General features: G+C 48.1%; 1 protein-coding gene across 3 annotated transcripts in view; it reads right to left on the bottom strand.

The window, feature by feature from the left end:
- Window positions 1-15,000, bottom strand: part of LOC121307277 (plasma protease C1 inhibitor-like) — a 16,388-nt gene that overhangs the window by 109 nt on the left and 1,279 nt on the right. The window contains exons 3-13 of one of the 3 annotated variants that reach the window (XM_041239454.1): window positions 14,820-15,000; window positions 11,713-12,054; window positions 10,768-11,112; window positions 9,913-10,254; window positions 8,906-9,253; window positions 6,741-6,962; window positions 6,338-6,472; window positions 5,302-5,505; window positions 1,162-1,301; window positions 841-1,063; window positions 1-511 (exon numbers count right to left, since the gene is read on the bottom strand). The exon at window positions 1-511 is cut by the window's left edge and continues 109 nt beyond it; the exon at window positions 14,820-15,000 is cut by the window's right edge and continues 96 nt beyond it. In XM_041239454.1, coding sequence (XP_041095388.1) covers window positions 252-511; window positions 841-1,063; window positions 1,162-1,301; window positions 5,302-5,505; window positions 6,338-6,472; window positions 6,741-6,962; window positions 8,906-9,253; window positions 9,913-10,254; window positions 10,768-11,112; window positions 11,713-12,054; window positions 14,820-15,000 — 2,742 coding nt within the window. In that variant the 3' untranslated portion in view covers window positions 1-251. The remainder of the gene's footprint in view (window positions 512-840; window positions 1,064-1,161; window positions 1,302-5,301; window positions 5,506-6,337; window positions 6,473-6,740; window positions 6,963-8,905; window positions 9,254-9,912; window positions 10,255-10,767; window positions 11,113-11,712; window positions 12,055-14,819) is intronic. The other 2 variants (XM_041239456.1, XM_041239455.1) reach the window with 2 other exon arrangements.

Below are 15,000 nucleotides of genomic sequence, written 5' to 3'. Positions count from 1 at the left end.
CAGACGCTTGGCTCCGGCTGGTTCTCTAAAGAAGGGCCGCTGAGAGCGAAGGACACTCGGGTCTGTCTGCGGAAACCTAGCGTGGACAAAACACTACTGAGCAACTGCGAGAATCAGAAGAATCGGGGGCTTTGTGTTGTGTGGTTGTGTTGTGTGTTGTTGTGTTGTTGTGTTGTATGTTGTTGTGTGTTGTTGTGCTGTGTGTTGTGTTGTTATGTGATGTGTTGTTGTGTGTTGCGTCGCTGTGCTCCTCAGTTGGGTTGTGACGGGTCGGTGACTCGTCCCATGAACAGCGGGGCCCGCAGCGCATCGTCCCACAGGACCAGGATGAAGGGCTGCAGGGCGTCGAACACGAACACGGAGCGGGCCAGCGAGATCGAGGTCGCCGCCGCTGCCTCCACCCCGCTCTCCCCCAGATCCAGCACCGCGCGGTGCAGAGCGTCCGACACAAACAGCCCCGCCTGGGGGCTCAGCCCACACAGATTCGGGGAGTTGAAGAGCTCCAAGAGACCTGAGAGAGGGGGAGAGAGGAGAGGGGGAGAGGGAGGAGAGGGGGAGAGAGTTAACACAGTGACTGGGGAAGAGAATGGGACAGAGAGGACAGAGTGGGACGCACAGACTACTGTAAAGCCAGACAGACAGACAGAATCTGATCCTCTTAATACATTCTGCTGAACAATGCCAGAGACATGCAGAAATAGCTGCGGTGGGGAAACTGGTGCCATGTTGGCTCCAGGTAGAGCCGGGTCTCCTGTACAAACGTAAAGGGAGAACAGCCAAGATGGCCTCCGAATGGGACTCAGTTTCCTTCGACGCGAAGTGAGTTTTGAAAAGTCCTACCCAGCTTCTCCAGTATGTAAGCCAGGTCAGTCTTGACGTCCAGCCGCAGTCTGGGCAGCGAGACCATGGTAGAGTGGGCGGTGGCCTGTCTCAGCTGCTGCACGACGTCAGCCAGGAGCTTGGAGCTCAGCCGGGACTCGAGTGCGAGGAGAGAGTCCAGAGAGGGGTCTGTGGGGAGCAGGACAAGGAAAGAGACGCCACCAGAGAGAATGAACCTGCCCACCTGAGGAGAGAGGGAGAGAGGAGAGAGGAGAGAGGTGTGAGAGGGTGAGAGAGTGAGAGAGTGTGTGAGAGAGAGAATGAAAGTCAGAGAGTGCGCACCTTGGCCTGCAGTCCACGATGATGCAGGGAGGCCAGTTTGTAGCTCTGGCTCTTCATCACCGGCACCACGACATGCTTCCCAAATGACAGGAACCCCTCCTTCACTGTCTTCTTCACATCAAACCTGATCTTCCACTTCCCTGAGAGAGATCAATACAAGCAATACTGATCAATAACACAAACCCTTCCTTCACTGTCTCCTTCACATCAATACAACCAATACTGATCAATAACAGGAACCCCTTCTTCACTGTCTTCTTCATATCAATACAAACAATACTGATCAATAACAGGAACAATGAATACTGATCAGTAATGCAGTAGATTGCAGTAGATGTTAGTAGATTGCAGTAGATTGCAGTAGATGTTAGCAGTAGATTGCAGTAGATGTTAGTAGATTGCAGTAGATGGCAGTAGATTGCAGTAGATGGTAGTAGATTGCAGTAGATGTTAGTAGATTGCAGTAGATTGCAGTAGATGGCAGTAGATTGCAGTAGATTGCAGTAGATTGCAGTAGATTGCAGTAGATGGCAGTAGATTGGAGTAGATTGGAGTAGATGGCAGTAGATTGTAGGAGATGGCAGTAGATTGCAGTAGATGTTAGTAGATGGCAGTAGATGGCAGTAGATTGCAGTAGATGTTAGTAGATTGTAGATGGCAGTAGATTGCAGTAGATGGCAGTAGATTGCAGTAGATTGCAGTAGATTGCAGTAGATGTTAGTAGATTGGAGTAGATGTTAGTAGATTGCAGTAGATGGCAGTAGATTGGAGTAGATGTTAGTAGATTGTAGATGTCAGTAGATTGGAGTAGATGTTAGTAGATTGGAGTAGATGTTAGTAGATTGCAGTAGATGGCAGTAGATTGGAGTAGATGTTAGTAGATTGTAGATGTTAGTAGATTGGAGTAGATGTTAGTAGATTGCAGTAGATGTTAGTAGATTGGAGTAGATGTTAGTAGATTGCAGTAGATGGCAGTAGATTGCAGTAGATGTTAGTAGATTGCAGTAGATGGCAGTAGATTGCAGTAGATGGCAGTAGATTGCAGTAGATGGCAGTAGATTGGAGTAGATGTTAGTAGATTGTAGATGTTAGTAGATTGCAGTAGATGTTAGTAGATTGCAGTAGATTGCAGTAGATGGCAGTAGATTGCAGTAGATGGCAGTAGATTGCAGTAGATTGCAGTAGATTGCAGTAGATTGCAGTAGATGTTAGTAGATTGCAGTAGATGGCAGTAGATTGCAGTAGATGGCAGTAGATTGCAGTAGATGTTAGTAGATTGGATGTTAGTAGATTGCAGTAGATTGCAGTAGATTGCAGTAGATTGCAGTAGATTGCAGTAGATGGCAGTAGATTGCAGTAGATGGCAGTAGATTGCAGTAGATGGTAGTAGATTGCAGTAGATGTTAGTAGATTGTAGATGGCAGTAGATTGCAGTAGATGGCAGTAGATTGCAGTAGATGTTAGTAGATTGTAGATGTTAGTAGATTGCAGTAGATGTTAGTAGATTGCAGTAGATTGCAGTAGATGGCAGTAGATTGCAGTAGATTGCAGTAGATTGCAGTAGATTGCAGTAGATGGCAGTAGATTGCAGTAGATGTTAGTAGATTGCAGTAGATGGCAGTAGATTGCAGTAGATTGCAGTAGATTGCAGTAGATTGCAGTAGATGGCAGTAGATGGCAGTAGATGGCAGTAGATTGGAGTAGATGTTAGTAGATTGTAGATGGCAGTAGATTGCAGTAGATTGCAGTAGATTGCAGTAGATGGCAGTAGATTGCAGTAGATGTTAGTAGATTGTAGATGGCAGTAGATAGTAGATTGCAGTAGTAGATTGCAGTAGATGGCAGTAGATTGCAGTAGATGTTAGTAGATTGTAGTAGATTGACGGCAGTAGATGGCAGTAGATTGCAGTAGATGTTAGTAGATTGCAGTAGATTGCAGTAGATGTTAGTAGATTGCAGTAGATTGCAGTAGATAGTAGATTGCAGTAGATGTTAGTAGATTGCAGTAGATTGCAGTAGATTGCAGTAGATGGCAGTAGATTGCAGTAGATGTTAGTAGATTGCAGTAGATGTTAGTAGATTGCAGTAGATGGCAGTAGATTGCAGTAGATGGCAGTAGATTGTAGTAGCAGTAGATGTTAGTAGATTGTAGATGGCAGTAGATTGCAGTAGATTGCAGTAGATGTTAGTAGATTGTAGATGTTAGTAGATTGCAGTAGATGTTAGTAGATTGCAGTAGATGGCAGTAGATAGATGTAGTAGATAGTAGATGGCAGTAGATGGCAGTAGATTGCAGTAGATGTTAGTAGATTGTAGATGGCAGTAGATTGCAGTAGATGGCAGTAGATTGCAGTAGATTGCAGTAGATTGCAGTAGATTGCAGTAGATGGCAGTAGATTGCAGTAGATTGCAGTAGATGGTAGTAGATGTTAGTAGATTGGCAGTAGATGTTAGTAGATTGCAGTAGATGGCAGTAGATTGGAGTAGATGTTAGTAGATTGTAGATGGCAGTAGATGGCAGTAGATTGCAGTAGATTGCAGTAGATGGATTAGAGTAGATTGTAGATGGCAGTAGATGGCAGTAGATGGCAGTAGATGGCAGTAGATTGCAGTAGATGTTAGTAGATTGTAGATGGTAGATTGTAGGAGATGGCAGTAGATTGCAGTAGATGGCAGTAGATGGCAGTAGATTGCAGTAGATTGCAGTAGATGTTAGTAGATTGTAGATGGCAGTAGATTGCAGTAGAGCAGTAGATGGCAGTAGATTGCAGTAGATGGCAGTAGATGTGTAGATGGCAGTAGATGGCAGTAGATGGCAGTAGATGGCAGTAGATGGCAGTAGATGGCAGTAGATGGCAGTAGATTGTAGATGGCAGTAGATTGCAGTAGATTGCAGTAGATGGCAGTAGATGGCAGTAGATTGGAGTAGATGTTAGTAGATTGTAGATGGTAGTAGATGGCAGTAGATTGCAGTAGATTACAGTAGATGTTAGTAGATTGTAGATGGCAGTAGATTGCAGTAGATTGCAGTAGATGGCAGTAGATGGCAGTAGATTGCAGTAGATGGCGGTAGATTGCAGTAGATTGCAGTAGATTGCAGTAGATGGCAGTAGATTGCAGTAGATGGCAGTAGATTGCAGTAGATGGCAGTAGATTGCAGTAGATGGCAGTAGATTGCAGTAGATGGCAGTAGATTGCAGTAGATGTTAGTAGATTGTAGATGGCAGTAGATAGTAGATTGCAGTAGATGGCAGTAGATTGCAGTAGATGGCAGTAGATTGCAGTAGATGTTAGTAGATTGTAGATGGCAGTAGATTGCAGTAGATGGCAGTAGATTGCAGTAGATGGCAGTAGATTGCAGTAGATTAGATTGCAGTAGATTGCAGTAGATTGCAGTAGATGGCAGTAGATTGCAGTAGATTGCAGTAGATTGCAGTAGATTGCAGTAGATTGCAGTAGATTGCAGTAGATTGCAGTAGATTGCAGTAGATTGCAGTAGATGGCAGTAGATTGCAGTAGATTGCAGTAGATTGCAGTAGATTGCAGTAGATTGCAGTAGATTGCAGTAGATTGCAGTAGATTGCAGTAGATGGCAGTAGCAGTAGATGGCAGTAGATGGCAGTAGATTGTAGATGGCAGTAGATTGCAGTAGATTGCAGTAGATTGCAGTAGATGTTAGTAGATTGTAGATGGCAGTAGATTACAGTAGATGGTAGTAGATTGTAGTAGATGTTAGTAGATTGTAGATGTTAGTAGATTGTAGGAGATGGCAGTAGATTACAGTAGATGGTAGGAGATTGTAGTAGAAGTTAGTAGATTGTAGATGTTAGTAGATTGTAGGAGATGGCAGTAGATTACAGTAGAAGTAGTAGATGGCAGTAGATTGCAGTAGATGTTAGTAGATTGTAGATGGCAGTAGATTGCAGTAGATGGCAGTAGATTGGAGTAGATGTTAGTAGATTGTAGATGGCAGTAGATGGCAGTAGATTGCAGTAGATGGCGGTAGATTGCAGTAGATTGCAGTAGATTGCAGTAGATTGCAGTAGATGTTAGTAGATTGTAGATGGCAGTAGATTGCAGTAGATTGCATTGCAGTTGCATTGCAGACAGACAGGTTGTCGTTGTTTCCTGAGACAGTACCCTGGTAGTAGATTGCATTCAGCAGCAGCAGCTCTGTGGTCGCTGGCACGTCATCCAGCAGGTGCTTGATCTTGTCTTCCGTGTGCTTCGCCACCCAATCGTTGACCAGCCTCACGTTCGCTTCGCTGTCATTGGACAGTAGCTGAGGCCACGCCCCGTAGAACTCTTTTGATTGGTTCTTGAACAACTCCTGCAGTTCAAGACCTAATAATAATAATAATAATAATAATAATAATAATAATAATAATAATAATAAACAATTCAGATAGACACAATCAGACAGATAGACAGACAGACAGACAAGCTCATAGTAAAAGCACAGCAAAGTGTAATAAAGCACAGAGAAATCATTCTAAGCATAGGGAAGCATTGTAAAGCACAGAGAGGTCTGGTAAAGCATAGGGAAGCATTGTAAAGCACAGAGAGGTCTGGTAAAGCATAGGGAAGCATTGTAAAGCACAGAGAGGTCTGGTAAAGCACAGGGAAGCATTGTAAAGCACAGAGAGGTCTGGTAAAGCATAGGGAAGCATTGTAAAGCACAGAGAGGTCTGGTAAAGCATAGGGAAGCATTGTAAAGCACAGAGAGGTCTGGTAAAGCATAGGGAAGCATTGTAAAGCACAGAGAGGTCTGGTAAAGCATAGGGAAGCATTGTAAAGCACAGAGAGGTCTGGTAAAGCATAGGGAAGCATTGTAGAGCACAGAGAGGTCTGGTAAAGCACAGGGAAGCATTGTAAACCACAGAGAGGTCTGGTAAAGCTTAGGAAAGCATTGTAAAGCACAGAGAGGTCTGGTAAAGCTTAGGGAAGCATTGTAAAGCACAGAGAGGTGTGGTAAAGCACAGGGAAGCATTGTCGAGCACAGAGAGGTCTGGTAATGCACAGGGAAGCATTGTAAAGCACAGAGAGGTCTGGTAAAGCAGAGGGAAGCATTATAAAGCACAGATAGGTCTGGTAAAGCACAGGGAAGCATTGTAAAGCACAGAGAGGTCTGGTAAAGCGCACACACATACACACACACACAGTCGGACGCTCTCACCCTGCCTCACGTAGATCTGGGATGCAGTCAGGAGGTTGGGGGAGGAGAGGCTGCTCAGCTCCTTGTGCAGGCACTCAAATTCAGCGGGGAGGAACAGCGCTTGCTCCAGGGCAGACTGGGTATCGCCACGCGCTCCTACACAAAGAGGAGAACGGGATTCCATTCATCATCATCATCATTATTATTGGGCTCCCTTTATAACCGCATGGCACAGGAAGGGTATGGCACTGCAAGGCGCACCAGGCACGGAGACTCAGGCCGTCGTGCGGGAGTCTCCTGGAACCAGGATTCAAGACGCCACTGTTCCTGACACTAACCCCAACCCCAACCCCAACATCGAACCCTACACCTCACCCCAGTCCACTGATCCCCTGCTTCTGCAGGGTGCAGTGACGGGACTCACCCAGCAGGAGGTGTGAGAGCGCCATGGCGACGCTGAGCGGGGAGAAGAAGAGGTTGCGCGGGCTGGTCTGGGCGTCTGCGATGGCGCGGTATAAACTCACAGAGAACTCCAACAGAGACTCGCCCAGGATCGCCTTCCCAGATGGGGAGGGGCCACCCAAGCACGGCAGCCAGGCCTGCTTGTATCCGTGGCAACGGGGAGGGGGCGTCACCTCAGGAGCAGCTGTTGAGAAAAATAATAATACTAATAATACTAATATTGTTCAGTTTCGTGGTTTGCTTTTGGTTAGAGCTGAGGAGGGACTGGGAGGGAGGGAGGGAGGTGGCTCTAGTTGGTTAGAGCTGAGGAGGGACTGGGAGGGAGGGAGGGAGGGAGGGTGGCTCTAGTGGTTAGAGCTGAGACTGGGAGGGGGGCGGGTACCTGGAGGGAGGGATCGGCTATCTAGTGGTTCGACTGAGTAGGGACTGGGAGGGAGGGAGGGAGGCTGGCTCTAGTGGTTAGAGCTGAGGAGGGACTGGGAGGGAGGGAGGCAGTGCTGGCTCTAGTGGTTAGAGCTGAGGAGGGATGGGAGGGAGGGAGGGAGGCTGGCTCTAGTGGTTAGAGCTGAGGAGGGACTGGGAGGGAGGGAGGGAGGCTGGCTCTAGTGGTTAGAGCTGAGGAGGGACTGGGAGGGAGGGAGGGAGGCGGCTGGCTCTAGTGGAGCTGAGGAGGGACTGGGAGGGAGGGAGGCAGGGTGGCTCTAGTGGTTAGAGCTGAGGAGAGACTGGGAGGGAGGGAGGGAGGATGGCTCTAGTGGTTACCAACTCGAATCCTTCTACCCTAACATACTCCCCCTCTCTGACCCTCTCCTAGTTCCTCCCTCGGACGAGATCACCTCCCGACGCTCGACTCCCTCTCTCTGACCCTCCCTCCCTCCTCCGATCCGAGATCACCGGAATCTCGGCTCTATGGGAGGAGGGAGGGGGGAGGGAGGCTGGCTCTCAGTGGATCGAGATCTTCGACTTCCTGCACCACGGTGGCTCTGTGGAGGGAGAGCGGGGAGGGAGGGAGGCTGACTCTCGACCCTGCCCATACCTCCCCTCGATCGAGATCACCAATCTCGACTCGTCTGATCGAGATCCCTCCCTCCCGACCGAGATCACCAAGAAGGGATCTCGACTCCTCTCTGACCCTCTCCCTCCCCCTCCCTCGACCGAGATCACCAATCTCGACTCTATCTGACCCTTCCTATATCTGACCTGAGAGAACTCACTCCACGAACCTCCAGGAGATTGCTGGTCCCTCGACAAGCTCTCGACTCGGATCTCCTGACCCTCTCCAATACCCACCTCCCTCCGAGTGAGATACCAATCTCGACTCTCTCTCTGACCCTCCCTCCTCCCTCCCAACCGATCCGTCACCACCCAGCTCGAATCAGAGACTTGGACCCTCCCTCCCTTCCTCCGGATCGAGATCACCAATCTCGACTCCTCTGGAGACCGAGGGGAGGGAGGGAGGCTGGCTCTAGTGGTTAGAGCTGAGAAGGGACTGGGAGGGAGGGAGGCTGGCTCTAGTGGTTAGAGCTGAGGAGGGACTGGGAGGGAGGGAGGCAGTGTGGCTCTAGTGGTTAGAGCTGAGGAGAGACTGGGAGAGGGAGGGAGGGTGGCTAGTGGTTAGAGTGGGACTGGGAGGGAGGGAGGCTGGCTCTAGTGGTTAGAGCTGAGGAGGGACTGGGAGGGAGGGAGGGAGTGTGGCTCTAGTGGTTAGAGCTGAGGAGAGACTGGGAGGGAGGGAAGGGAGGCTGGCTCTAGTGGTTAGGAGCTGGGAGGAGGGATGCCTGGTGACCTAACTCCCTCCATACGACCGACGAGTATCACAATCTCGAACTCATCCTTTCCTCGACCCTCACTCCTCTATCCCTCCGACCGAGATCACCAAATTCGACTCGACATTCCATCCTCCCTCCCTCCTCCCTCCCTCCGACCGAGATCACCAATCTCGACTCGTCTCTGACCCTCCCGAGATCCACCTGACCTCTCCGACCGAGATCACCAATTCGACTCCTCTCTGACCCTACCTCCTCCCTCCCGACCGAGATCACCATATCTCGACCCTTCCTGAACGGGGAGGGGCTGGGAGGGAGGGAGGGAGGCTGGCTCTAGTGGTTAGAGCTGATGGGACCTCACCTTGCACACTCAGCCTGGCCCCTGAGCCATTAGCAATGGGGGTCCCATCATCCCCTCTGTATTTCTCACAGTAATACATTCCTGAGTCACTCAGGGTCAGATTCACAATCTGAATGGAGAGATCTGTGGGGTTGTCTGGATATACTCTGGACACGCGGGGGTCGTTTCTCTCGTTGGACTGAGGGTATGCTGCAGAGTAGAGATACTGTCTGCTGCTGCCAGTGTCCGTGTACCATCTCACTGGTCCTGCAGGACCCAATCTGGACAGGGTGCAGAGTAAAGTGACCTCATCCTCCTCTGTGCCAGTCACAAGGTCTGGGTCCTGAGTTATAATGGGTGGAGGCAGCGCTGGAGAGAGAAGGAACAGGGAGATGAGAGAGGAGAGGAGAGAGAGGAGGAGAGGGAGAAGAGAGATCCAAGACTCTAATCTCCTCAGTAAATGATTAAGCACTGTAGAGACACTAGGAGCTGTGCTCACAATGCCTGCTGTAGATGTAAATGATTAACAGCACTGTAGAGACACTAGGAGCTGTGCTCACAATGCCTGCTGTAGATGTAAATGATTAACAGCACTGTAGAGACACTAGGAGCTGTGCTCACAATGCCTGCTGTAGATGTAAATGATTAACAGCACTGTAGAGACACTAGGAGCTGTGCTCACAATGCCTGCTGTAGATGTAAATGATTAACAGCACTGTAGAGACACTAGGAGCTGTGCTCACAATGCCTGCTGTAGATGTAAATGATTAACAGCACTGTAGAGACACTAGGAGCTGTGCTCACAATGCCTGCTGTAGATGTAGATGATTAACAGCACTGTAGAGACACTAGGTGCTGTGCTCACAATGCCTGCTGTAGATGTAGATGATTAACAGCACTGTAGAGACACTAGGAGCTGTGCTCACAATGCCTGCTGTAGATGCATTTGGATCAGAATCACCTGACATGTCTGTGTGCTACAGGAGCCACAGCAAAGATACTAGAAGTGATCAGAGAGACACACTCACCTTGAACACTCAGCCTGCTCCCTGCGCCGCTAGCAATGAGGGTCCCTTCAAACACTGTGTATTTATCACAGTAATACATTCCTGAGTCACGCGGGGTCAGCCTCACAATTCGAATGGAGAGATCTGTGAGGGAAAATCGATGTAGAAAAGACACGCGGGGGTCGTTTCTCTCATTGGATGGAGGGATTGTAGAGTAGAGATACTGTCTGCCGCTGCCAGTGTCCCTGTACCATCTCACTGCTCCTAGAGGAATCCCTGTCACTGTGCAGGGTACAGTGACCTCTCCCTCCTCTGTGCCAGTCACAGAATCCGGGTCCTGAGTTATAATGGGTCCAGACAGCGCTAGAGAGAGAGAGAGAGAGAGAGAGAGAGAGAGAGAGAGAGAGAGAGAGAGAGAGAGAGAGAGAGAGAGGGGCGACGTGTTGAAATCTTACTGCTAGGATCTGATCTGCTGTTATTGTGAAGAATGCATCCAGACAGGAACTCATGAGAGAGACACATTTATATACAAATAATAATAATAATAATAATAATAATAATAATAATAATAATAATATCTCACTTCTAACTCATATCTCACTTCTAACTCCCTGCAAACACCCTGCAAACTCCCTGCAAACTCCCTGCAAACACACTGCAAACTCCCTGCAAACTCCCTGCAAACTCCCTGCAAACACACTGCAAACACACTGCAAACTCCCTGCAAACCATCCAGATCTGTAGATCAAGTACATTCAGAATTGAAAAGCAGCGGGGCCTCAATGTTATTCTGAGGCAGCGTGGTCCGTAACGCATCAGTGATTCTGCAGGGTTAGGAGTGAGGGATACTAGAAGTGATCAGAGAGACACACTCACCTTGCACACTCAGCCTGCTCCCTGCGCCGCTAGCAATGAGGGACCCATCATCCCCTCTGTATTTCTCACAGTAATACATTCCTGAGTCATGTAGGGTCAGCCTCACAATTTGAATGGAGAGATCTGTGGGGTGGTTTGGATGTACTTGAGACACGCAAGGGTCGTTTCTCTCGTTGGGCGGGGGGGTTCCTATAGAGTAGAGATACTGTCTGCCGCTGCCAGTGTCCCTGTACCATCTCACTGGTCCTGGAGGACCCCCTGTCACAGTGCAGGGTACAGTGACCTCTCCCTCCTCTGTGCCAGTCACAGAATCCGGGTCCTGAGTTATAATGGGTCCAGACAGCGCTAGAGAGTGAGAGGAGAGGAAACAGGAAGATGGGAGGTGAGAGAGTGGAGGAGAGGGAAGAGAGTTAGGGTTATCGTTAGGGGTTGTATTCAGAAAGCCCTTCTGTTTAATTCAGTCTATAGTGGAGATCTGAGACTCTAATCTCCTCTGTAAATGATTAAGCACTGTAGAGACACTAGGAGCTGTGCTCACAATGCCTGCTGTAGATGTAAATGATTAACAGCACTGTAGAGACACTAGGAGCTGTGCTCACAATGCCTGCTGTAGATGTAGATGATTAACAGCACTGTAGAGACACTAGGAGCTGTGCTCACAATGCCTGCTGTAGATGTAAATGATTAACAGCACTGTAGAGACACTAGGAGCTGTGCTCACAATGCCTGCTGTAGATGTAAATGATTAACAGCACTGTAGAGACACTAGGAGCTGTGCTCACAATGCCTGCTGTAGATGTAAATGATTAACAGCACTGTAGAGACACTAGGAGCTGTGCTCACAATGCCTGCTGTAGATGCAGCTGGACCAGAATCACCTGACATGTCTGTGTGCTACAGGAGCCACAGCAAAGATACTAGAAGTGATCAGAGAGACACACTCACCTTGAACACTCAGCCTGCTCCCTGCGCCGCTAGCAATGAGGGTCCCACCAAACACTGTGTATTTATCACAGTAATACATTCCTGAGTCACGCGGGGTCAGATTCACAATTCGAATGGATGCATCTGTGGGGGAAAATCGATGTAGAAAAGACACGCGGGGGTTGTTTCTCTCATTGGATGGAGGGATTGTAGAGTAGAGATACTGTCTGCCGCTGCCAGTGTCCCTGTACCATCTCACTCGTCCTAGAGGTAATCTTGTCACTGTGCAGGGTACAGTGACCTCTCCCTCCTCTGTGCCAGTCACAGAATCCGGGTCCTGAGTTATAATGGGTCCAGACAGCGCTAGAGAGTGAGAGAGAGAGGGAGTCCTCTGCAAAACAGGAACTTCTCACTGCATTCTCCTGATCTTAAAAACACTCAAACACCCTCAATAGCAATCCCAACATAAAAGCACTTTGCGGGAGACAAATTAAGTAGCGATGTCACATTATCTAGTACTCTGAGGATTAGGAGACAAAATCTCCTCTGTAAATGATTAACAGCACCCTGTAGAGACACTAGGAGCTGTGCTCACAATGCCTGCTGTAGATGTAAATGATTAACAGCACTGTAGAGACACTAGGAGCTGTGCTCACAATGCCTGCTGTAGATGTAAATGATTAACAGCACTGTACAGACACTAGGAGCTGTGCTCACAATGCCTGATGTAGATGTAAATGATTAACAGCACTGTACAGACACTAGGAGCTGTGCTCACAATGCCTGATGTAGATGTAAATGATTAACAGCACTGTACAGGCACTAGGAGCTGTGCTCACAATGCCTGATGTAGATGTAAATGATTAACAGCACTGTAGAGACACTAGGAGCTGTGCTCACAATGCCTGCCAGATGTAGATGTAAATGATTAACAGCACTGTAGAGACACTAGGAGCTGTGCTCACAATGCCTGCTGTAGATGTAAATGATTAACAGCACTGTAGAGACACTAGGAGCTGTGCTCACAATGCCTGCTGTAGATGTAAATGATTAACAGCACTGTAGAGACACTAGGAGCTGTGCTCACAATGCCTGCTGTAGATGTAAATGATTAACAGCACTGTAGAGACACTAGGAGCCGTGCTCACAATGCCTGCTGTAGATGTAAATGATTAACAGCACTGTAGAGACACTAGGAGCTGTGCTCACAATGCCTGCTGTAGATGTAGCAGCACTGTAGAGACACTAGGAGCTGTGCTCACAATGCCTGCTGTAGATGCATTTGGACCAGAATCACCTGACATGTCTGTGTGCTACAGGAGCCACAGCAAAGATACTAGAAGTGATCAGAGAGACACACTCACCTTCCATACTCAGCCTGCTCCCTGCGCCGCTAGCAATGAGGGTCCCTTCAAACACTGTGTATTTATCACAGTAATACATTCCTGAGTCACGCGGGGTCAGATTCACAATTCGAATGGATGCATCTGTGGGGGAAAATCGATGTAGAAAAGACACGCGGGGGTTGTTTCTCTCATTGGATGGAGGGATTGTAGAGTAGAGATACTGTCTGCCGCTGCCAGTGTCCCTGTACCATCTCACTGCTCCTAGAGGAATCCCTGTCACTGTGCAGGGTACAGTGACCTCTCCCTCCTCTGTGCCAGTCACAGAGCCCGGGTCCTGAGTTATAATGGGTCCAGACAGCCCTTTAGAAGAGAGAGGAGAGAGAGAGAGAGAGAGAGAGAGGAGAGAGAGAGAGAGAGAGAGAGGAGAGAGACGAGAGGAGAGAGAGAGAGAGAGAGAGAGAGACAGAGAGAGAGAGAGAGAGTAGAGAGAGAGAGAGGAGGCAGAGAGAGGCAGAGAGGCAGAGGAGAGAGAATAGAGGAGAGGAGATGAGAGCGGAGGAGAGTAGAGAGGATGAGAGAGAGAGGAGAGAGAGAGAGAGAGAGAGAGAGAGAGAGAGAGGGAGAGAAGAGTAGAGAGAGAGAGAGAGAGAGAGAGAGGAGAGAGAGAGAGAGAGAGAGAGAGAGAGAGGTGTTGAAATTTACTGATAGGATCTCATCTGCTGTTATTGTGAAGAATGCATCCAGACAGGAACTCATGAGAGAGACACGTTCATATACAAATAATAATAATAATACTTTTTATTTTTAATATAGCACCTTCCACTATATTTTTTCAGGTTCTGACTAATTCTCTTTTCATCGTTCACCTCCTGAGAGCTTTTTACACTTAAAAAGTCTGTTTCAGAGTTCTTTGAAATGTTCGCTCTAGTGCTCTGGGGGGGGTTTGAGATCTGTGCTCTGAATCACAATCTTTAAAGGGAGGGACTGGTGATCCTGTTAATAAAGCTAATAAGAGGTGAGAGAATGGATTTTAAAGATGGTCAGCGCTCCTGTAAAGGGAGGGGCCAGTGATCCTGTTAATAAAGCTAATAAGAGGTGAGAGAATGGATTTTAAAGATGGTCAGCGCTCCTGTAAAGGGAGGGGTCAGTGATCCTGTTAATAAAGCTAATAAGAGGTGAGAGAATGGATTTTAAAGATGGTCAGCGCTCCTTTAAAGGGAGGGGCCAGTGATCCTGTTAATAAAGCTAATAAGAGGTGAGAGAATGGATTTTAAAGATGGTCAGCGCTCCTTTAAAGGGAGGGGCAACAGTGATCCTGTTAATAAAGCTAATAAGAGGTGAGAGAATGGATTTTAAAGATGGTCAGCGCTCCTTTAAAGGGAGGGGCCAGTGATATATGTTAATAAAGCTAATAAGAGGTGAGAGAATGGATTTTAAAGATGGTCAGCGCTCCTGTAAAGGGAGGGGCCAGTGATCCTGTTAATAAAGCTAATAAGAGGTGAGAGAATGGATTTTAAAGATGGTCAGCGCTCCTGTAAAGGGAGGGGCCAGTGATCCTGTTAATAAAGCTAATAAGAGGTGAGAGAATGGATTTTAAAGATGGTCAGCGCTCCTGTAAAGGGAGGGGCCAGTGATCCTGTTAATAAAGCTAATAAGAGGTGAGAGAATGGATTTTAAAGATGGTCAGCGCTCCTGTAAAGGGAGGGGCCAGTGATCCTGTTAATAAAGCTAATAAGAGGTGAGAGAATGGGTTTTAAAGATGCTTATCTGAGCGGTCCTCACCCATAGTCAGACGCACGGAAGCCTCTCTCCTCTGTTCTCTATCAGAGACGACGCAGGTGTAAATGCCCGAGTCATGGCCAGTCAAGTTTGTGATCGCGAGGGAGTGATTCCTGTCTGATGACACTCGGGGGTTCTGCGTGGTTCTGCTCGTGCCAGCGATGGCAACGCTCTGCTTCTGCCA

Source organism: Polyodon spathula, chromosome 54, assembly GCF_017654505.1.
Source record: "Polyodon spathula isolate WHYD16114869_AA chromosome 54, ASM1765450v1, whole genome shotgun sequence".
Lineage (NCBI taxonomy): Eukaryota > Metazoa > Chordata > Actinopteri > Acipenseriformes > Polyodontidae > Polyodon > Polyodon spathula.
The sequence above is the reverse complement of the archived record's forward strand: the minus strand, read 5'-3'. Positions and strand labels throughout refer to the sequence as shown.